Below are 25,083 nucleotides of genomic sequence, written 5' to 3'. Positions count from 1 at the left end.
ATATTTTAATCTATATCGAAAATCATAAACGATTTAAAGATAATAAAAACTCATACCTTTAAACTAAACTGCACGCGATTATATGAATTTCAAAACCCTAATTTCACCTACAACAAAAATCCTAATTTCGTCGACGATTTTGGGGAAGAAGGTTAGGATTTTTTTGGGTCATGTGGAAACTGATTGATTTTTTACGGAACCCATATTTTGATTTATTTGTACCGTGTGTTCTTCATAGAATGCGATTGAATGTAGGTTTGAAGGAAGCATTCAGGATCGAAATTGATGTTCGTATGTTTTTAGTGAGAGGAAATTAGGGTAATTCTGCTATTGGTTGTTTGTTAATAAAAAGATCTATTTCCTTTTTGGCCTAATTGATCCCGTCCTTTTTTGAAAGATTAAGGTTAATTTAGTCATCTTATTGCTAAACCTTATGATTATGAGGTCATAATCATGATTTGAACATTTTAAAGGTCTAGATTATAGATGTTAATAACAATGGACGGCTAGGATTAGTGATTTGAATTTTAAATGATCTATTTTTAGTTTTGTTATTATAATATAAAGAGATATAAAGAGATTGTTCAATAATCTTTTTTAGAGGTAACAAACCAATTGTCGTAAATGAGATCGCACATTAGTTGTTTTAAATGAAAAAAAATGAGTAGTTAGAATATAGTGATACGGTAAAAACATTTAAAAGAAAAAATGTTCTTTTGTAAAAAAAAAAAAACTTCTTGAAAAAGAAGAAAAAAGAACGAAAACGGCATTTTAATGAATTGATATGCATCGGGTGTCTTTATGTTGATTTTAACGTTTTGAAAAATGGACACCGTTCGTCTGTCCATCGACATCGCCTCAAAGTCGATTTCCGTGTTCATTTTTCTAAGTTTTAAAATGAACGCTGAAAATCATGTGTTTTCTTTATTTTATTATCATATTTTTATGCGTTCACATAATATTTTTTCCCACCAAAAACTTTAAAAAATAGACACCAACACAACTCCTACACTTTATGTGTATCAAAGGATTTTTTTTTTCTTTTTTTAATTTTAAAATGCACACTAAAATAGACTAGGAGTGTGCACGGTTCGGAAATAACTGAAGAACCGAACCGAAAATGAGGAACCGAGTGGATCACGAACCGAATCGAGCTATTTTGGTCCGATCCTCGGTCAACATTTTGCCTCTTTGGTCTGGATCGAACCGAACTAACCCGAAAATAATACTAAAAATACTCAAACCGACCTGGACCAGATCGAGCAGAAATATATGATCCGGTCCTCGAACAGACCATTTGCTACAAATTGAAAATCAAGACAGAATCGAACCGAATTAATTTCTTACTGTTCTATACCATCCATACCTCTAAAATAGACCATCAGAACCTAATGCTATGAAACATTGCGTTGTAGCTCAGCTGATAGTGGTCTACATCTCTTAGCGAGAGGTCGAGAGTTCGACTCCGCTGGGCTGCAACATTGCACTTAATGTTATCCTTGACCTGAAGTATCCATCCAGGTCGCCTTTCACTTAGTGTAGGGCAGCGGGGAGGGGGGTTTTATCGGCCATGCCTTCGGATTAATCCGGTTACCTCCAGGACAGTAGTTGGGGGCGGGTTATGCAATTACGCGAGATGAATGCGTGAGTGGTTTAGTCCCCTTTGAATCTTTGATTGATCCCAAAGTGATGTCAAAAAAAAAAAAAAAAAATGCTATGACATTCAATTGTCTTTGAGGAGTAATGTTTAAATTTCAACTCCATTGGGTATGTAATTTTAATTTTAATTTTAATTTTAATTTTAATTTTAATTTTAATTTTAATTTAATTTTAATTTTAATTTTAATTTTTATAATAAAAAAACTAGGAGGCCTTTTCGATGCGTCTTGATTGTATTTGTTGATACTAACCGGCACGTCACCCTAATTCCTCCTCTTCAAAAATTTTCAATCCCCCCTTTTAAGAAAACCTTCATTCATCAGAATCATCAAACAACCGCTAAAACCTAAATATCAAATTCATCATCATCATCATCATCATCATCATCATCATGTAAGTAATCATTGATTTAGGGTTTATTCGAACATATTCTTCCGTAATTCTTTTGCGCAACTATGAATTAAAGAATTATGATACACTATTTGTGCTCACGCTAATTCATTATTTATTTAGGTCAGAAGACGAAATTGCGATTCATCAAGCAATAAAACATGCGTTAAAATCGTTACGAAAACGGCATTTACTTGAAGAAGGAGCTCATGGACCGGCTTATGAAGCAATTTCTAAACCTATTGCCACTCAGGTTATACTGCAATCTATTACTGCGTGTATTCCAGAAGTTTAGTTTATTCAATCATTAATTCAATCATTTTCTTATCTGTTTAAATTTATATAGATTATTGTATATTATTAGGTAGTTACTGAGAATCATGTGGTTGTATTATACAATGTCATCAAGAATAGGTTTACTGTAATCAATCTTCTAGAAGGTTGTGTTGATCAAAGTTATCAATTTTACTATGATTTTGAGGACGTTTAAATTGGAAGATGTTTCTGTAGTACCTGATTCAGAGGGTAGATGGATTTGCATGCTTTAAAATTGCTTTTGTTCTTTGAAAAAGCATGTCCCAACCTGCTTTTCCAAATTGTGTTTTCCCTAACAGAACGTATATAATCACTATGTTGGCAAACACTATCTTCTGATATTTGTGTTTTGTTAACACAATACTAATAAGATAATCATGTCTAAAATGCAATCCCAAACACCTCTTTAATGCTATTGTTATGATTTTGAAGGAAATAAGAAGGTGATAAACAGAAAGGTTAGGATCAGTGGCATATAGGTGTCTGGTTGTTATGTTGCTTCACACTGAAATTGATGTCCTGTTTTGTATCTGTTTCACTCTGGTGTTTGACTGATGTAAATTGAAACTGTTTTAAGAAATTTAACCTTGTTAGTCTTGAACTAATCGAGTGTTTACCTAAGATGCTGAACTGCCTCATAAGTCTATGCCCCCATGTACTTGCCTTTTACAGTATCTTATGCTGCTGTATATAATAGTTGAACATGGATTTGATATCCATCATTTAATGTCTATATGCATAATGAAGGGTTCAGAATGGAAGGAAAAAGCAGAAACTCTTGAATTGGAGCTTCAGCAGTGTTATAAAGCTCAATCTCGATTATCCGAGCAGCTTGTGGTGGAAGTTGCTGAGTCACGAGCTGCAAAGTCTTTAGTTCAAGAAAAGGAAGCTTTAATTCCTACACTTGAGAATGATCTTTCACAAGCAAGGTACCTTTTATTCCCTTATGTGTGAATGTAATGGTAAAAGCAGCTTTAGTTTACAACAGTATTGTAAAAAACTGTGCTTATCTGCAGGGACGAATGTTCTCGGTTGGCAGCACTCTTAGAAGAAAAGACTAAAGCTGTAGAATTGCTTATCGGTGAGAATAAGTCTCTCAAATCTCAATATGAAGATATGCGAACTAGAGCCATTAACGCGGAAGCTGAAAACAAGACATTGATTGACCGATGGATGCTGCAGAAAATGCAGGATGCTGAACGCCTTAATGAGGTATAATTTAATTACATTAATAGCTTTATATTTGCTTATATACTTGGATTTGTATTACATAATACATAAAACAGTCCTTATCTAAGTTGACTGTATATTGAAATTCATTTCTTATTGATATCCCATCCCAATTTTAATGTGATCTCTTCATATTTATTTCTCTCAGTATTCTTCATTTTTTATAAACTTGAGGTTATCTTTTAGGGGGCTTTGCCCAAAAAGGTGACGTGGGTTTATTAACTATAAGAGAGAAAGAGAGAAAGAGAGAACTGTGTTCTTGTATTTGTGTGTTATACCAGTACATGAGACCTTCTATTTATAGAAGGTATACTTACATTAACAATCCCTAAACTATGATTACAATGCTATATTACAATATAAGTAGTTGTCTAATATTCCCCCGCAAGCTAAGGTCGGGTAACAACCTGTAGCTTGGATCGTAACTGGAGAAATCTTGGTGAGGACAATGGCTTGGTGAAGATATCAGCAATCTGATCATCAGTAGTTATAAACTGAACTGAAAGTTTTTGTTGAGCAACTCTTTCTCGAACAAAGTGAAAATCAACTTCTACATGTTTTGTACGTGCATGAAAGACTGGGTTAGCTGAGAGATACGTAGTGCCAAGGTTATCACACCATAAGGTAGGAACCGATTTAACAGGAACGCGAAGTTCACGTAATAGATCTTGAAGCCATGTTAGTTCTGCAACCGTGTCAGCTAGGGCCTTGTATTCAGATTCTGTTGAGGATCGAGAGACAGTCTTTTGTTTTCGGGCTGACCATGATACTAGGTTTGAACCAAGATATATAGCATATCCTCCCGTGGATCGACGGTCATCTGGACAACCTGCCCAGTCAGCATCAGAGAAGCTAGTCAGCGAGTTGTATGCTGAATCAGTATAGGCATGAAGCACAGTTCCGGAGTCGTGCATAAATCGTAAACCATAATTGGCAGTGCCTTGTAAGTAACGGAGAATTCGTTTAACTGCTGACCAGTGATTTATCGTGGGACAATGCATGTACTGACAGACTTTGTTGACTGCGAAAGTGATGTCCGGTCGAGACAATGTAACGTATTGAAGGGCACCTACAATTTGACGGTATTGAACAGGGTTGTCAAATGTTGCACTATCACCAAGAGCAAGTTTGGCGTTGGTTGTCATCGGAGATGAAACTGGTTTAGCATTAGATAAGTCGGCACGTTCCAAAAGTTCACGGATGTATTTGCGTTGTGATAGAATCATGTCATTACCATTCCTTGTGACTTCAATCCCTAGAAAATAAGATAAGTTACCCATGTCTTTAACAGCAAATGAGCGGCTTAGACTTTGTACCACCCTATCTATTTCTTTTGTATCGTTCCCTGTTAAAATAATGTCATCAACATACACAAGCATATATAGAAGAGTGTTCCCACTAGAGTAGATGAATAAGGAAGTATCCGTTTTCGACCCATGAAATCCAAGAGAATGAAGTGCCGTAGAGAGTCGATGAAACCATGCTCTAGGTGCTTGCTTTAATCCATATAAGGCTTTGTGAAGGAGGTACACATGATTCGGTGTAGCTGAATTGACGAATCCCGGTGGTTGTTGTAGATAAACTGTTTCATGAAGATCACCATGTAAAAAGGCATTTTGTACATCAAGTTGCCTGAGGGACCATTTCTGAGACACAACCAAGGAGAGAACCACACGAATGGTTGTTGATTTTACAACGGGGCTAAATGTTTCCTGATAGTCGATGCCTGGTTGTTGTCGAAACCCTTTAGCAACTAAACGTGCTTTGTAGCGTTGTACTGCCCCTGTTTGATCCCGTTTTAATTTGTATACTCACTTGCAATCAACGACATTAGAATTTGGAACACGAGGTACTAGTGACCAAGTACCATTCCGCACTAACGCTGAATACTCTTCAGTCATGACTTTACGCCAGTGAGGATCTTTGTTAGCAATGGTAAAGTTTGCTGGTTCAGTATCGGACGAGGGACCTCTTGTATGATAGGAGGTGGCTTTATGTTGGCGGATTTGTTTAGGATTGGGGCGAAGATTGGCTGGTCGAGAACGAGGAGGTGGCTCAGTGTTTGTGGAAGTGGTGGTAGTAGTAGCAGTAGTCTGAGGTAGTTGGTTGTGACTTTGTTTAAGTGGTGATGAGGAGGTTTTGGAGCGACGATGATATGTGTGAATGATTGGTGGTTTGATCGTGCCGTTTCCAAGCGGTGTAGTGGTGGTATTTTGTGGTTCTGGTGGGACAGAATGTGTTTTAGGAACGGTGGAAGGTGAATCTTTAGTTTGTGAGGTAGGATTTGGATATTTAGTGATGTAGGGATTGACTGGATGTGTAGAAATGGTTGTATCAGATTGTTTAAAAGGAAAAGATTGCTCATTGAATCGAACATGACGGGCTATATAAATATGATCTGACTTTGGGTCGAAACATCGATAGCCATGATGGGCAGTACTGTAACCAAGAAATACACAAGGCGTAGATCGAAAATCCATTTTGTGTTGGTTGTATGAACGAAGATGAGGGTAGCATTGGCACCCAAAAACTCGAAGAAATGAAAAATCAGGTTTATGTTTGAACACATGTTCAAAGGGTGAGGTTGCTGAGTTTGTTCTGGATGGCATTCGATTGATAAGATATACTGCAGTTCCAAAAGCAAAATGCCAAAAACGTTGTGGTACATGTGATTGAGCGAGTAGAGTAAGACCGGTTTCAACAACATGACGATGTCGTCTTTCAACCAAACCATTTTGTTCACTTGTATGAGGACAGGAAAGACGATGATTGATGCCTAGTGGAGAAAAGAATTGAGAGAGATTTCTAAATTCACCTCCCCAATCAGTTTGGACAGATTTGAGTTTGGTCTGAAATTGTCGTTCAACCATTGCCACAAATTGCTTAAAGGTGGCGTAAACATCAGATTTGAGTTTTAATGGAAAAAACCACATAAATCGTGAAAAGTGATCAACACACAGCAAAAAGTATTTGTGACCATCAAAGGAGGTAACAGGCGCATGTCCCCATACATCACAAAAGACTAAATCCAGAATGTGCGAACTTTTATAAGTAGATGGTAATAGATTAAGTTTAGAGGATTTTCCAACATTACATGAATCACAGAAGGTGGTTGTAAACTTATTTTGTAAAGGCAAATGATATTTAGATAACATGGACTTCGACAGTTGTGGATGTGGATGTCCGAGTCTTTGATGCCATGTAATTGAAGATGTACGGGTAGTGGAGAATGCTATTTTGTGAACTGGTGAAGACTGAGGAAGATGGAATGAGTAAAGACCACCATTACTTGGACCCGTGAGGAGGGTAGTGTGTGTAATCTTGTCCTTCACAGCAAAGAAAGTTGAGTGAAATTCAAAATACACATTGTTATCAAGACAAAACTTTTGTACAGAAAGTAATTTATGTTTTATTTCAGGGACATGAAGTATGTCTTTGAGGGAAAAAGTTTTGTTTGGAGACGAAAATTGTGAGGAACCAACGTGTAGAATGGGTAAACCCTTACCATTGCCAACATGAAGATTGTCCTCACCGTAGTAGACCTCGGAGTTGCCAAAGTTGGATAGGTCTGGAGCAACATGGTGACTAGAGCCTGTGTCTGGGATCCAAGAGGTTGACGCTTGGGAGCGATAGTCTATAAAGTTGGCTGAAGGTGACTGTCGTCTCATAGTAGCAGGGTTACGATTAGGGCATTGAGATGGGATGTGCCCAATCCCACACCTGTTGCATGTGCCAAAAACTGTGTTTTGATTAGAAGCCCAGTTAAATGAATTTCGATTACTTGCTTGATTTCTGTTGTTATAGTTGCCTCGTCCACGTCTGTAATCACGTCCACGACCACGGTTATTGCCAGATCGGTTAGTGTACATGGCTTGTGAAGCCGGTGTATGGGCAAGTTGAGCTTGGAGTCCAAGTTGAGATAAATGCAATTGTACGGCTTGAAGCTGATCTGTTTGTGAAGCGGGCAAGACATTATTAGGAGCTGTTGAATTGCGACTTTGTGTGCTAGTCGTGAATGCTTGAGCTGAAGGAATGTCGGGTACAGATTTCTTGATCATATAGTCGTGGTCTGATAGCAGGCCATGAAGGTCTACAAAGGTAGGAGGCTTTTCGCGGCCCAGAAGGCTTGATTTTAAACCGTTGTATTCCTCTCGTAGTCCTGATATAACTAGCATCACCAAATCTTTTTCTTTCATCTTTTCGCCTATGTTAGCGAGCGCAACATCGTATTCTTGAGTCCTAGTTAAGTAGTCTGCGGTTGTTTCATCTGGCTTCATCTGTAGTCTGAGGAGCTGGGTTTTCAAAGTGTATTTTCGAGAGAAAGTGTGAGGAGCATTCTTATATGAGCATCATTAGAGACCCAATTAATGTAATTGGGGTTTGAGACTGTGTTTCTTCATCTTTTTCTGATGACGGGATCGTTGATGGGACATTTTTAGGTGGACAAGGGATTGTGCCATCAATATAGTCAAATAATTTGTTGGTGACGAAGAATGGTTGAACCATTGTCTTCCAGTAACCATAGTTCGTGGGAGATAAGGCGAAACCAAATTTGTGAGAGCTGTGTGCGGCTTTCTCTGTTGGAGTAAAGGTAGCTAGCATTGCCATTTTCAGAAATAGATAAAAGATTTTTTTTATATTTTTTTTTATATTTTTTTTTTGTTTTTTATATTTTTTTTTTAATATATAAAAGGAGGGGGAGAGAGTTTTAACTAAGGAGTTTTTTTTTTTACTCTTTCCAAGTTCCTTTCCAAAACAGAACCAAAAAGAAAGAAACCGGCGATGAACAGTGGCCGACGGCGATGAACAGTGGCTGACGGCGTCGGTGAACAGTGGTGCCGGAGATGAACAGTGACCGAAAAAAAATTCTAAAAAATTCAGGGTTAGGTCGGAATTTGATTCCGAAGCTAATGGTGTTGGCCGTTTTCCCTGATTTAAGCTGGATCGGGCTAGATCTAAAAAAGATCGGAAAATATCCGGCTACTTTTGGTGTTCTTTGAGGCTGAAAATTATGGTTTTGATTCGGATTATAGTTCCGAACTTAGTGGAGTTTGTAATTTTCGCTGATTTGAGGTAGTTGATCTTCAGTTACATTTTCTTCACTGAAGATCATGGCGGTGGGTTTGTGTGATGACAGGTTTGGGTGTTATGACCCGAAAGCCTTGTTTCTGATGTGAAGGTTCAGGCAAGGCTGCAACCACAGAGCATACTACGAGTTTTTAAGGTCAGTTTTTTTTTTTTTTGCCGGAATTGTTGCCGGAAAATAGCTTGGTTGCCGGAATTGTTGCCGGACTTAGGCCTTTACAGCTCTTGATACCATATTAACTATAAGAGAGAAAGAGAGAACTGTGTTCTTGTATTTGTGTGTTATACCAATACATGAGACCTTCTATTTATAGAAGGTATACTTACATTAACAATCCCTAAACTATGATTACAATGCTATATTACAATATAAGTAGTTGTCTAATAGGGTTCAAATTCTTACATTTGATGGAACATAGACAAAAGAACTGCAATTTTGCAACTAATATCATCAAATTTGGATATTGGATATTGCCCTACCTTTTTAATTGTGTGGCAATTTTTCCATTTAACGTTCCCCTAAATGTGATAAATTAGTCTTGTGTTACCTTTTATGAACATAATACGTATCTTACGTTGTCAATTCTATGTTACAGCTCATGAATATTTTCCGTATGTTTTGTAGTTATACATTCAATTAACATGTGGAAATATGTATTTATTTCTTTATCAGGCCAATGCTTTATATGAAGACATGCTTGATAAGCTCAAAGCCAGTGGTCTGGAACAACTTGCTAGGCAACAAGTGGACGGTGTGGTCCGCCAAAGCGAAGAAGGTGCAGAGTACTACGTCGAAACAACCATGCCCAAAACCTGCAGTCACAGAATAACAGCTCATAATGGAGGCTGTGCGGCTATAGTTTTCGAAAACAGTTCTGCTAAATTGGTCAGCGGGGGCCAGGACCATACTGTTAAAATGTGGGACTCAATCACCGGTCAGTTAACTAGAACCTACAACGGCTGTTTAGGTTCTGTTCTTGATCTCACCATTACTCATGATAACAAAAATGTAATAGCAGCAAGTAGTTCAAATAATCTCTATGTATGGGATGCGAATTCGGGTCGGGTTAGACATACTCTCACGGGTCATAAAGATAAAGTATGTGCTGTTGATGTAAGCAGATCCTCAAGCCGCCATGTTGTCAGTTCTGGTTATGACCGCACCATTAAAGTGTGGGATCTTAATAAAGGCTATTGTGTTAACACGATTATTTTTCCAAGTAATTGTAATGCGTTGTCTTTTAGCCCAGATGGGCAGACGATTTGTTCGGGTCATGTTGATGGGCATTTAAGATTATGGGATATGCAGTCAGGGAAATTGTTAAGTGAAGTTGCTGCACATTCTCTTGCTGTGACGTCTATTTCGTTATCTAGAAACGGTAACTCGATATTGACAAGTGGAAGAGATAATTTGCATAATTTGTTTGATACAAGGACACTTGAAGTGTTGAGGACATTTAGAGCTAGTGAGAACAGAGTTGCATCTAATTGGAGCAGATCTTGTATAAGTGCTGATGACAATTATGTTGCTTCTGGATCTGTTGATGGTTCGGTTCATGTTTGGTCTGTTTCGAATGGTAATATAGTCAGCACGCTTAAGGAACATGCATCTTCGGTATTGTGTTGTTCTTGGAGTGGTCTTGGAAAACCTTTAGCTACGACAGACAAAAATGGTGTCATTTGCATCTGGAAATGATGACTTACCATATATCAACATGTAATTAGTTTGTACATTACTTGTTTCGTCAGTCAATTCGTTACATATGTGCGTGTTTTGCTTAGCTGATTGTTTTGTTTTTCGATTGTTAGCTGTAGCATGAAGCTTTGTTTGAAATTCTTACTAAAATTCCACAGGAGTCTTGGAGTCTTATGCCAACACATTGTTACCCGAAATTCTTTTTCAAACTATTATTAATTATCAATAATTAATTAAACTAATTGTGTTTTATGTTTATTGGTGAAAAATGATAGTTTTGTAAGAAAGTTAAGAGTTATTCTAGGCTAAATTCAAAGTATTTTTAATACTATTTTTTTTTTACTATCAATGATCATAAATTCATAATCATATTGGTTAAACCATCATGTATTTATAATTTATTATATTATTAATTATTGATTGATTAATTATGGGAGGGGTTAGGTTCAAAATTTAGTAGTGTATTGTAGATTGTGATGCTGTTGATCGTGTCAAAAGGTGTAGATTGACAACACTCAAATGTTGTGTTTCTTTTGGAATCCACCAAAGTTATCATGTAGGAATCGGATGTTTGTAAAATTTCTCACCTGAATACTCTCATCATGTGCCAGGATTAAGTATTATCCCATTTTGTCAAGTGTTGTAATTTTTTTTTTTTAAAAGTTGGACTTGAACCTACGCTCATTTTAACAAAGGTTTTTACATGACGAGTCTTAACTTCTAAAGCAACGGGTATCACAAAACTATTAACTGAAACTGTTAACTGATTGTTATGTTGGTATGACCTTTAGTATATTGAAACCTCATAAATCATGGATATAAATGATATCCATTGATTTCCAAGCATGACAAATTGACGATAGTCTGTAAGAACTTTAATTTCAATAATGAACATAGTGTTGCAAATCAGCCACAAATAAAAGAACTAGTGTTATTTCATATTGCACTTATTATGTGATACATGATAGGTAAAAGGTTGTCACACTTGATGATTATGATTAAAAAAAAAAAAAAAAAAAAAAAAAAAACTGTTACACTTGCTAAAGTGTTGCTTGAACCTAAAGCAATAAGCTAAGTAGGCCTTAGATGACACTTTGCAACGTGTAAATGTCCTTATTCATTTTATTGTAGTATCCCGAGTTTGTCTTCAATTTCTTCCTTCTTTAAAGCAATCTGTTTATCTTCGAATAACAATATAAATGTCTACCTCCTACCTCGCCTCGGTAGAATTGAGTAATGTTGCTGTTACGTGAATCTAGAGTTCAATATTTTGTGTGTCAGGGCTCTTCAAAGGAATATGAGCAAGTCTATACATGCCACATAGTCCCTCAGGGTTTGTTGCTCTTTCCATAAGCATATAGCCCTTATCTCCCCACCATTCTCCCCATGAGTTCTTCACAATATAGTACTTCTTTCCGTCGGGTGTCTCACCGAATCCGACAACTAACATAACGTGATTGGCGGGACAGTTTGCGCATGGTCCGCTATAAACTCCCTGTAAGAAACGAGATCTAGTCAGCGAGTGATCAATGACCTAATTCCAAGGACAATTTGTGTTACCTCTTTATAAAATGCGAAATCATCGGCAGCCACCATGCCAATAGCTACTGGTTGTTGCGCAACTGCTTTCATAAATGCTTCCTCATTATTCGGAGGGATTTTCTCCTCACCATCAATCGTTACTGACTGACGTCCAAACTGCATCAAAACACTGGGTGGTTAGCAGAGGCGTCTCCAGAACATATGCAAAGTGTACAACTGAACAAAGTCTAAAATTCTAATAGGCCCAAATTTCAAACTCCTACTCCGTATATGTTAATCAATTCATTTATATATTTTTTCATAAATCGAATCACGAAATTCATTCATCAAACAACTGAATCAGAAAAATTCATTTATCAAATAAGTTAAATCACGAGATTCGTTTATCAAATAATCTAAATTATGAAAATTCGTTTATCAAATACCTTAGTAGCATTATATGTTTATATGTATTCAAAAGTTTAACGTTATAAGGGTCTATTTTCTTTGTCTCGAACTTCACTTTTAAATTTATGAGACGGTCCGGTCAATAAATTAAAAGAACATTTAAAGAATAACCCTATTAATTAGACTATGTACATCTGAGTTAATATATATACTCGCCCTTCGTAGGTAGACTCGACAAAGAAGACCTTATCCGTTTACATGTTTTGGTTTGTCGTAGATAGGGTCAACAAAGAGGACCTTATCTATTTACCTGTTTTAGTTTCATAACGTGGAAATTGCGAATCGGAATATGGTTAAATAATATATACCTTGGCTGCATCACAGGTTTCTTGTTTTCCAACGAAAGGGTAGCTCTCTTCGGTTGCTATACCTCCATTTTCCTTGATGAATTGCATTGCGGCGTCATGATGACCTTGAACGCATCCATTATCCTTTCCTTTAATATCACAGTCTATGAGTTGTTGTTCTGATAACCCTACAAGTTTCCCTGTTCTAATCGCGTTTATTCCTTCCACTGCGCCTACAGCCGCAAAAGCCCAACTACCAGCTGCATATATGGTTGAGATCCACAATTACATTACAGTATTCGGTTAAAAGTTAAAACAGACTGTCGTAATAAATTAGTCATCCCTCCGTTCCAAAAAGACTACCCACCTTAATCCGTTTTGTTTATTATATTATGTCCTTTTTATTATTGGAAATGTGACATTCAATATGATAACTGATTTATTAATTACGCTTTATAACAACTTTCATTAATTTAAATTTAAATAGCTTATTAAATGAAGGTTAAATTAGACAATCTGTTAAATTCAACAAAAAATCAAACAATACAATATTTATCGGACGGATGGAGTATTAAAAGAATGTTACCGCCGCAGTCTCCTTGATCCTTGACAGGGGTGACAGCATTTTGGTTCCTCCAATCAATCTCTTTTGGGATATCAGTCTCGTTTGCGTATAAAAAATTTGTCGGTTTACGTTTTCCTTGAAGGGCGAATAAATGTTCAAGCTTTGTGTTAGTATACTTGGTGGCAATTTCATGCGTACTCAAGTCAGCAAACTTGTTAACCTGCAACTTATATGGCAAATTCATCTTGTTTTTGCTATGAATATTTTGGACATTGTACTTGAACACATTGAACCGCTCGGGGTTTCTTTTTCCCTCTACTTTATGGTAGCTCCGCCATCTATCGTACATCCCCTGCAATCCTTCCTCCGTTTCAAGTTCTTTTTCATGGTATACGAAGCTCTCCGCAATGCCTAAAATCAAAGCTAAAGAAAGTGCAAGTAAAATAATAAAGTTATTGAATTCCATGTTTTTCTGGCTTTAGTTGTTGGAATATTTGTGGTTGCAAAAACTATTTGTTTACAGGAAAGTGGATTCAACTTTGATCATGTAGGTGAATTTTATCAATATGGGAACTGTTATGATCTGTAGACACATATTTAATGATGTTTTTTTTCTTCTAAAAATAGAAATGTAAGTTTTCTCATTCCTTACTTTTAGGATCTTGAATTGGCCGGGGAAATTTAGATCGAGTCAGGTGTACGATTAATGGTGATATGATGGTGTGAATAGAATTGTGGCCATGCATATTGATCGGTTTTGAACGAATGTCACCTAAAGTCGATCTATATAATATATACATATGTATGCATAACTATATATTACCTTTTTAATTATATGCATATATGTGTGTGTATATATATATATATATATATATATATATATAGTGTGTGTGTGTGTTATATCCACGGTCGACAATTTGATAGCCCTAGGCGAAAATAAAATATGGGTCCTCATACTAGTTAAATTTTTTAACTCGTATAGATTTTTCAATACTTAAAATTTTGTATTCATTACTTACTTACAATGTATTTAACTATTTAAAATTATAGTACTATAACTTAGATTGACATTTTTATTTAATTTAATCGAAAAATTAGAGAAAAGTAGATATATATTTAAAACTTTGGGCCCTTCAAAATTTTGAGCCCTAGGCGATTGTCCACTTTGCTTTTGCCCAAAGACGCCTCTGGTTATATCACTGACATTTGCAGTTAAACATGAAAACTATGACCGGAGAATTATGTCCGAGATGCTCCAGCTAGTCAATGCCCAAGTGGTCAATAACATTTTCTAAACAAGCTAGCAGCACATTATATTTAGGAGTTTAAAATCTAGTCGACCTAAAAGATGAATATATTAATCCCCTCCTCGTAACTATTTAGATTTACTCGCGATGACTCAAGTTATCCACAAAACAAGTAGTCGCCTAGAGATTTACTCGGTGTGTCACTTCATGGCGTTTCCCATGCGTTCGTTCGATTTAAACACAGCAAGCAACGGTCATTTCTTCCACCTGGCGATTTCTGGTTGGACTTGATCAAATAGCCGTTGTTGATTAAAACAAAACTCAGTTTTAATTGTATGTATATATATACCTATCTATTAATTTTATACACACAACTCTTCCTTTCATTCTTATTTTCTTATCAAATTACATACAATTTTATTTTTCACAATGGATAAAACATACAAAATGCTGGAGTTTCTTATTAATGATTCCGATTATGAAAAAAATTGTTAGTTTTGTTAATAGTTTAACGGAAGAAGAAGTCAAGGGAGAGGCTAGTAGTTCGCGAGTCCCTCGAACCCGAGTTTATATTCCTAGGGATCTTAAAGATGCGGCTATAAGGTTATACAATGATTATTTTGCGGAATCACCGGTGTATCCAGAAAAAGATTTTAAGAGACGTTTTCGAATGAGTCGTCAATTATTTCTTCGAATTGTTGAAGGTATATCTAACTTTACTAGTACCGATATTCCTGATTATTTATGTATTTTAGGGAACGTCCCGATGCAACCGACCGTCAAAGTTTGACAATTCTCCAAAAGTGTACAGCGGCCATACGTCAAATGGCCTATGGAACTACACCCGATTTGTGTTAAATATTTAGTTTAAAAAAAATGTAACCGTGTTTGTGTTTTAATACAAGTGATGTTCAAAAAAAATTTAATCTTTTATAATTAGTAAAAATAGTAATAATAATAATAAAAATAATAATAATTCAAACAAAAATAAAAATTAAAATTAAAATCTCACATGAGCATTCCACTAAAAAAAATCAAAAAAGAAACACCACCGGTTCTTCTAATCGGACGCTTCTTATTCTTCTTCATATAAAAGAAACAATACGTTATAAAAGTAAGCATAAAACCATTATTACACAAATCCCTAATAGTCTATTTCATATAAAACTCCAATCAAATTTCCAATCGGACGTTTCTTATTCTTCATATAAAACTCCAATCAAATTTCGAATCGGATGCTTCTTATTCTTCTTCAGTTCTTCTATATACACTATACTACTCCCGTCGTCCATAATTATTGTCCACTATATAATATTTTGAGATGTTCTAAAGTTAAATGAAGATTCAAGTCTTTCTCAACTAAAAAAAACGAGGGTCATGACTTTCAGTTATTAGATCCATGTTCCTATGTTTCAACTTTTCATTATGTTTATCATATCTTGTAAACATGGAGTGTTTTTTTACCGACAACGATGGCCCGTGGTTTCCATTTGAATCACTGATGATCCCTATCTCTAAAGCCCTTTAAACTTTTTACGTTAAAATTTGACATATGTAAAGCACGCGAGGATACAGTTCTCCTTTCAGTTTTCACATTGACTTAGCCCTAATTTTAATTTCTTTTTATGATTCCCCTTCAATTAATTATCTAGAGTTTTCAAGACCCTAAATTATAATATCCCTAAATCATGGTTGTCGTTTTAATATAACATTCCAACCTCGCAAGTAAATAAAACAATCGTCAGAAAAGGAAAGGGATGAAAGAAAATCACGAAATAAAAAATTGATTCGACAACACTTACGGAGTTAGCCACCACCATCGCTACTGCCGTCGCTGGGTTCTTTACGACCATCACTTCCGTCACAATACATGTTACTATTCATTTAATAAAAGTTTGTAGCAGTTGTGAATGTGCGCATTCTAATTATAACTATTGAAACAATGTTTAAGACGAATTAAATATTTTTAAAATTTTTTTTTTTATAAACAATTGTGGAACTTTGCAACCTCGTATAAAGATTGGTAAGTGAAAGTCGAAGAAGTATAACAGATCGTTTGTGCTTCGAGATGAAAATGAAGTGGGCAATTTGGACAACAACTGGAAAGGATTTTTTCAGGATTTCACGGACCGTGGTTTGATCCCCCTTATGCTTCGGGTTCAATAATCAATGGTAGCTCGACCAAGGCTATTTCATACAAATTTGAATCTAATAAGACAAAAGATTACATATTGAAAAAGTTGACGGGTGTAACAACCCAAACCGTAACCGACCAAACACGACGAAATTCCAAACAAAAAAATTTTTTTTGCTGGAAGACTGTGCTGGCGAGCGCGCAAAAGCTGGCTGTTGCCGGTTGCCTTTAATGCGAAAAAGATGAGCGACTTCCCGACACATTTAACCAAAACGCTTTTAACCGTACATTAATATATGTAAAACTAGCACATAACTAAGGTTTGAGCGAGTTTTACAAAGTGGGGCCCACACGTGCCCAAAACGCCGCTAAGTGTAAAAATACAAATTTAATACAAATTAGAGTTTCGACCACAAAAAGTTTAATTGCCAAACGACACAACGAGCATGGTGTTTGGGGTTAAACTACCCAAGTCTCGGTCAAACTCCAAGCCAAAGCCAAAAGCGCTTCCTAATCATCAAAGCGGGAAACTTAATCCAAGGTAATGCCCTTACCCTTATCCACACACGAACCTATAAAAAGGTAAACAACGAGAGGGTAAGCAAAGCTTAGTGAGCACAATAATTATACATACACATATATAATCTACTTACTTGCATCACTTACACAACATCATACTCGGTTTAACAATTCGACAATCATGCAACAATATTATGCATATACCATAAACCGCAAATCCACAAGTAGCTAATAATACAAAAGCATACGATTCATAAATAAATACTTTCAATACATAACTCACGCAAACTTGGTTAACCAATTCGAACAAGGGAAACGGTACATACAAGACCGTTGGAGTTCATAACATCCGTTAGTGCTACTTAATCAACGCGTAGTCACTAATCCCCCGGGTGATGTCTTAAACAACGCGACTCACTCACCCTTTCCAATGTGGCGTCTTAAACAACGCGACGATTCCACATGCCATTCAATACGATGGGTGGTGTCTTAAACAACGCGACATCCACTCCAATACATTGTGGTGTCTTAAACAACGCGACATCCACTTCTTTACCATGTGGTGTCTTAAACAACGCGACATCCACTTCTTTACAATGTGGTGTCTTAAGCAACGCGACAATGCCACATTCATACGACACAAATAAATACATTATATACACGTACGCATAATTATTCCACTCACCTTATGCCTTCGGTGATTATTAAACCAAGCTTGAATTCCGAGGTAACGTACCTATTTCACAAGCATATAATCAATCAATCGACTTGGCCTAAACTCATAACACACATCATCCTAGGTCATCTTGACCCATTTCGACACTTAACCCTAATTTGGGTCATTCTTACCAAAAACCCTAACTCTTGGCACTCAAGGCCTTCATACACTTTAAATCACTAGATTTTAACACAAAACACTAACGTTAACCAATCTTGGTCCATTTTGACCCGTTTGACTCAATAAAGGTCAATACACCCATTTTGGGTCATTTATACCCAAATCACACCCATTTACACTTCCCTAAGGTGTTCTAGCAAATTATTAGCCAATTAGGGTTTCATAACAACAATTAATACCTTTAAAACCCTAGCTTACACATAATTGAGTCTACATGACCCAATTTACCCAAGAACACCCAATTTACCCAAAAATGGGTCTTAATGTTCATCTTCACACAAACCCTAACCCATACACGAAATCAAAACAAGAATTGAAAGTTAAGGCATACCACAACTATCAAAATGTAGCGAATGACGAGATGAACAACTTTAGAACTTGGACTTTAGCAAGAAACCCTCTTCTTCCTCTTCAAAGTGAGCTTTCCCTCTCTAAAACTCACTCTCTCACTAAAATAAATTGGGAGGTGATAAGGTTGGTGAACAAGGGAGTAAATGAGCTCCCAAACTACTGAACCAAGCATTAAACTCGGCCTTGATGTGAATTTACCAAAATACCCACGTTTAAATTTAAATAAAAACAAGGAATAGCTGGCAGCCGCGTTGCGCGGCGCGCGCCTCATCTGCGCGGCGCGCAGACCCAGTTCAGCAATGATTTTCCCCTTTTTAAATGTATGAAACATGAACTCCACAACTCTAGTCATATAATTACACATACAAACATTATGTACAATAATTACACGGGTCTTACAACTCTCCCCCACTTATTCGGATTGCGTCCTCGCAATCCACGCCGCATGACACGAGGGAAGATAAACCAACACGAACTCTTCGGGTTCCCATGTAAACTCGGAACCTTTATTCCGCCGCCATTGAACCTTATAGGTCCTAACCTCTTTATATCTCAACCGTTTGACCTTTTCATCCAGTATAGCTATCGGCTCTTCCACATATTCCAACTTATTGTTTAGCTCAATTTCTTCTAGAGGCATCCATGAAGAATCATCCGCAAGACACCTACGGAGGTGGGAAACATGAAACGTGTTATGGATCCCCGCAAGCTCTTCGGGCAATTCCAATCGATATGCAACTTCACCAACACGAGCTAAAACTTTAAACGGTCCAATAAACCGAGGACCTAACTTTCCCCGTTTTCGAAATCGAATAATACCCTTCCATGGCGAGACCTTAAGCATAACCATGTCGCCCTCTTGGAATTCGATCGTTCGTCTACGTTTATCGGCATACGACTTTTGCCTATCTTGAGCCTTCTTCAAATGCTCCCGAATAATATCAATCTTGTTATTCGTCTCTAAAACCAAATCGGTACTTCCGATTTCTCTTTGACCCACTTCTCCCCAACAAATGGGAGTTCGACACCTTCGGCCATAAAGCATCTCGTAAGGTGGCATCCCGATACTAGTATGAAAACTATTATTGTACGAGAATTCCACCAAGGGTAAATGCTCGTCCCAACTACCACCGAAGTCAATAATGCACGCCCGTAACATATCTTCCAAAGTTTGGTTCGTACGTTCGGTTTGACCGTCCGTTTGAGGATGATACGCCGTGCTCAACTTTAATTGCGTACCCATGTCCTCATGAAACTTCTCCCAAAACCGAGATGTAAAACGGGTATCTCGATCCGAAATAATAGATATAGGAACGCCATGTCGCGAGACCACTTCCTTGATAAACAACTTAGCCAAGGCCTCCGACGATATTGCTTCTTTAATGGGAAGAAACAAAGCACTTTTCGTCAACCGATCAACTATAACCCAAATCGAATCATATTGAGTTCTCGCCGTCTTAGGTAATTTAGTGATGAAATTCATGGTAATGTGCTCCCATTTCCATTTCGGGATCTCTAACGGTTGCAAATTACCATACGGCTTTTGATGTTCGGCTTTAACTTGCAAACAAGTAACACATCGTTCAACGTATTTTACAACGTCGCGTTTCATGCCCGGCCACCAATAATCTTTCTTCAAGTCATGATACATTTTCGTCGCGCCCGGATGAATGGAATATTTCGACTTATGTGCTTCATCGAGTAGCACCCGTCGGTAATCACCCGTCTTGGGCACCCACACCCTTCCTTGAAACGACAATAAACCCCGCGGGCCCATTGTAATGAACTCCGATTGGCCCACAATTTGTTCCGCGTGCTTATCGTGAACATAAGCCTCTATTTGGTCTTCACCCATCTTTTCAAGAAAGTCATTAGTGATAATCAAACGTAACGATGCTACACGTATCGCCGGATGTTGAGTCTTTCGACTTAACGCATCCGCGATCACATTCGCCTTACCCGGATGGTAAAGTATCTCACAATCATAATCCTTCACCACATCCATCCATCTACGTTGACGATAATTCAAATCTCTTTGAGTAAAAAGATGTTTCAAATTCTTATGATCCGAATATATCGTACACTTGACACCATACAAGTAATGGCGCCAAATTTTCAACGCATGCACAACCGCCGCCATTTCAAGATCATGAGTCGGGTACCTCGTTTCGTGTTCCTTTAATTGTCGAGAGGCATAAGCAATGACTTTACCCCTTTGCATAAGAACGCACCCGAGCCCATTTAAAGAAGCATCACAATAAACCACCATGTCTTCGACACCTTCCGGTAACACTAACACCGGAGCTTGACACAACTTCTCTTTCAATAATTGAAAAGCAATTTCTTGCTCGTTTTCCCAATTGAACTTAGCACTCTTCCTTGTCAACTTCGTTAATGGAGAAGCAATCTTAGAAAAGTCTTGGATAAACCGTCGATAATAACCGGCCAATCCGAGAAAACTTCGGATCTCCGTGGGCGTAGTCGGTCGTCCCCAACTCTTCACCGTCTCAATCTTCCCCGGATCCACTTGGATACCGCTTTCGTTCACAATGTGACCAAGAAATTGAACCTCTCTTAGCCAAAATTCACACTTAGAGAACTTAGCATACAACTTCTCCTTCCTCAGCGTCTTCAAAACTTCGCGCAAGTGACGTTCATGTTCGTGCATACTTTTCGAGTAGACTAGTATGTCGTCAATGAACACAATAACCGACTTGTCCAACATAGGTTGGCACACCCGGTTCATAAGATCCATGAATGCCGCCGGTGCATTCGTAAGACCGAAGGGCATAACCACAAATTCATAATGCCCGTAACGCGTTCGGAAAGCCGTTTTCTCAATATCTTCCTCACGGACCCGCATTTGGTGATAGCCGGACCGTAGGTCGATCTTAGAGAAATACGTTGCGCCTTGAAGTTGATCAAACAAATCGTCGATCCTAGGTAATGGATAACGATTCTTGATCGTCACTTTATTCAACTCGCGGTAATCAATGCACATACGCATACTACCGTCTTTCTTCTTCACAAATAAGACCGGAGCGCCCCATGGCGAAGCGCTCGGTCGGATAAAACCCTTCTCGAGCAATTCTTGAATTTGATTCAATAACTCCTGCATCTCCGTTGGTGCTAAACGATAAGGAGTTTTAGCAATGGGGGTAGCCCCCGGAACCAACTCGATGCGAAATTCTACTTGTCTTTCTGCCGGAACACCCGGTAACTCATCCGGAAAGATATCTTCAAACTCATTAACTACCGGAATTTCACGAATAGGTGGTGGCTCATTACGAGTGTCGACAACATGAGCAAGGAAAGCCATACCACCGGTAACAACGTGACGTCGTGCCCGAGCAAAAGTGCATATCGGCACCGATCTCCTTCGTTTGTCACCATGAATAATCATCTCCCCCCCACTTGGGGTCTTTACACGAATAAACTTATCGTGGCATGCAATATCGGCTCTATAACGATCGAGCCAATCCATACCAATGACAACATCAAAATCACCCAAGGTCATCGGAATAAGATCAATTTCGAAACTTTCGGCACCAAACACAACATGACAATTTTTACACACATCAACCACTAGCGCCGTCTTGCCATCCGCTATTTCAACTTCTACCGGACGGCTCAACTTTGCTAGCGGTTTATTTAACTTAGGCACAAATCTTGGAGATACGAAAGACAAATTAGCACCACTATCAAAAAGAATCCGTGCCGGATTAGAATTAACCATGAAAGTACCTGAAACGACTTCATTCGATTGTTTAGCTTCTTCATTAGTCATAAAATAATTACGACCCCTAGCCGTACCCGCCGCTTTCTCGATCCTCTTAGCATTATCATTACGCAACTCGGGACACTCGGGCCGTTTGTGCCCTTCTTTACCGCAATTGAAACAAGTAAACTTGGGTGTAGTAGAGGGATTGGTGCAATCACGGGCCATATGTCCCTTTCGCCCACAATTATGGCAAGTATAACGAAACTCTCCCGGCGCACTCTTCTTGACACTTCCGACACTCTCGGTTGCACCCTTCTTTGAAAAGTTTGACTTCTTGCTTGAAAAATTTGAATGACTAGAACCTTCAAACTTTCTCTTCCTCAACACAATCGCTTCAAACCCTTTCGCCATATTAAACAACTCATCGAAGCTCTTTACCACATTTACGCTAATCTTTTCTTGATAACTGTCATTCAAGGTTCGATAGAAGTCTTCTTTCAACATTTTATCATTCCCGACATACTCCGGGCAAAATTGCGTCTTGGACAAGAACACGGATTTGAGAGTGTTCAAGTCCATCGACCCTTGCCTTAAGGTGCGTAACTCGTCCTTAAGCCTTGTAAGATCGGCCGAAGTTCGGTACTCATCGAAGAACTCCGCTTTAAATTCATCCCAAGTGAAGTCCATACATTGTTCTTCACCATAAAGTTGGATCTTAGCATCCCACCACAATTTCGCGTCACCCCTTAACATGCTACAACCGTACCTAGTCTTCTTATCGGGTGGACACTCACAAGTACGGAAGGCCCCCTCCATATCGGAGATGAATCGGGCACTCTTGAGTGGGTCCCTATCGCCCTCAAAAGTAGGAGGTTGAGCGTCCTTAAAGTTCTTGAAGAAAAAGTCTCGTCTTCCCACATTTTCTTCTTGAAGAGAAATCTTAATTTGCTCCTTAACCATAGTGACGACGTGTTCGTCAATCGTCTCTAAAAACATCTTCTTAACATCCTCGCGAAACTCCGCCTTTTGGCGTTCAAAGATGGCCTCAACCTTGGCCGTGAACTCGGGGTCCTCGCTCGTGCCCCCATTATCAAGTTCGGTGTCGTGTCCGTTTCGCGTCCTCATTCTATAAAACGGAATAGATTAAATAACGAAACGAAAGACATGACCATACGCATCTCGCTCGACGATCATCGTACATCGCTTGTTTGACACGATTTGCACCCGTAGTAAGGGTAGCTAATCATTACTACGCGAGCACGTCGCGCTAACGCGCTAGTACAATGTCCATTTCGCTCGATGATTACTATACAACACAACCAATAATGCATGATTAGTTCACATAAACCTATGTACTAACCAAGACCCGGTCCGACCCAAAGTCCTACAAGTCCCGCACAATGCACACACAAAAGTCTAAGTCTAGGCGCCTATCTCAAGTCGCCTAAATCCCTTAGACCATGCTCTGATACCACTTGTAACAACCCAAACCGTAACCGACCAAACACGACGAAATTCCAAACAAAAAAACTTTTTTTGCTGGAAGACTGTTTGCGCGCCGCGCGCCCCAGCTTGCGCGCCGCGCAAAAGCTGGCTGTTGCCGGTTGCCTTTAATGCGAAAAAGATGAGCGACTTCCCGACACATTTAACCAAAACGCTTTTAACCGTACATTAATATATGTAAAACTAGCACATAACTAAGGTTTGAGCGAGTTTTACAAAGTGGGGCCCACACGTGCCCAAAACGCCGCTAAGTGTAAAAATACAAATTTAATACAAATTAGAGTTTCGACCACAAAAAGTTTAATTGCCAAACGACACAACGAGCATGGTGTTTGGGGTTAAACTACCCAAGTCTCGGTCAAACTCCAAGCCAAAGCCAAAAGCGCTTCCTAATCATCAAAGCGGGAAACTTAATCCAAGGTAATGCCCTTACCCTTATCCACACACGAACCTATAAAAAGGTAAACAACGAGAGGGTAAGCAAAGCTTAGTGAGCACAATAATTATACATACACATATATAATCTACTTACTTGCATCACTTACACAACATCATACTCGGTTTAACAATTCGACAATCATGCAACAATATTATGCATATACCATAAACCGCAAATCCACAAGTAGCTAATAATACAAAAGCATACGATTCATAAATAAATACTTTCAATACATAACTCACGCAAACTTGGTTAACCAATTCGAACAAGGGAAACGGTACATACAAGACCGTTGGAGTTCATAACATCCGTTAGTGCTACTTAATCAACGCGTAGTCACTAATCCCCCGGGTGATGTCTTAAACAACGCGACTCACTCACCCTTTCCAATGTGGCGTCTTAAACAACGCGACGATTCCACATGCCATTCAATACGATGGGTGGTGTCTTAAACAACGCGACATCCACTCCAATACATTGTGGTGTCTTAAACAACGCGACATCCACTTCTTTACCATGTGGTGTCTTAAACAACGCGACATCCACTTCTTTACAATGTGGTGTCTTAAGCAACGCGACAATGCCACATTCATACGACACAAATAAATACATTATATACACGTACGCATAATTATTCCACTCACCTTATGCCTTCGGTGATTATTAAACCAAGCTTGAATTCCGAGGTAACGTACCTATTTCACAAGCATATAATCAATCAATCGACTTGGCCTAAACTCATAACACACATCATCCTAGGTCATCTTGACCCATTTCGACACTTAACCCTAATTTGGGTCATTCTTACCAAAAACCCTAACTCTTGGCACTCAAGGCCTTCATACACTTTAAATCACTAGATTTTAACACAAAACACTAACGTTAACCAATCTTGGTCCATTTTGACCCGTTTGACTCAATAAAGGTCAATACACCCATTTTGGGTCATTTATACCCAAATCACACCCATTTACACTTCCCTAAGGTGTTCTAGCAAATTATTAGCCAATTAGGGTTTCATAACAACAATTAATACCTTTAAAACCCTAGCTTAC

At 38.2% G+C, this 25,083-nt stretch overlaps 2 protein-coding genes across 3 annotated transcripts; one reads left to right on the top strand and one right to left on the bottom strand.

The window, feature by feature from the left end:
* The first annotated feature begins 1,962 nt into the window (after window positions 1-1,962).
* Window positions 1,963-10,583, top strand: LOC139840383 (autophagy-related protein 16). 2 transcript variants are annotated; one of them, XM_071830654.1, is made up of 5 exons: window positions 1,963-2,043; window positions 2,173-2,302; window positions 3,112-3,293; window positions 3,381-3,576; window positions 9,353-10,583. In XM_071830654.1, coding segments are annotated over exons 1-5 (1,533 nt in total). In that variant the 5' UTR covers window positions 1,963-2,041; the 3' UTR covers window positions 10,376-10,583. The 2 variants fall into 2 exon arrangements, with proteins under 2 accessions (XP_071686755.1, XP_071686756.1); XM_071830655.1 differs by having other exon boundaries at window positions 2,040-2,052.
* Window positions 10,584-11,630: 1,047 nt separating this feature from the next.
* On the bottom strand, window positions 11,631-13,682 carry LOC139840438 (cysteine protease Amb a 11.0101-like). Its single transcript, XM_071830705.1, has 4 exons — window positions 13,238-13,682; window positions 12,673-12,911; window positions 11,936-12,073; window positions 11,631-11,870 (listed from the first exon to the last, which is right to left on the bottom strand). Exons 1-4 carry the CDS (start codon window positions 13,680-13,682, stop codon window positions 11,631-11,633), a joined length of 1,062 nt encoding a protein of 353 aa, XP_071686806.1.
* Between the last annotated feature and the right edge of the window lie 11,401 nt (window positions 13,683-25,083).

The sequence above is a fragment of the Rutidosis leptorrhynchoides genome, chromosome 4, assembly GCF_046630445.1.
Source record: "Rutidosis leptorrhynchoides isolate AG116_Rl617_1_P2 chromosome 4, CSIRO_AGI_Rlap_v1, whole genome shotgun sequence".
Lineage (NCBI taxonomy): Eukaryota > Viridiplantae > Streptophyta > Magnoliopsida > Asterales > Asteraceae > Rutidosis > Rutidosis leptorrhynchoides.
This window is presented reverse-complemented; position numbering and strand designations above follow the sequence as displayed.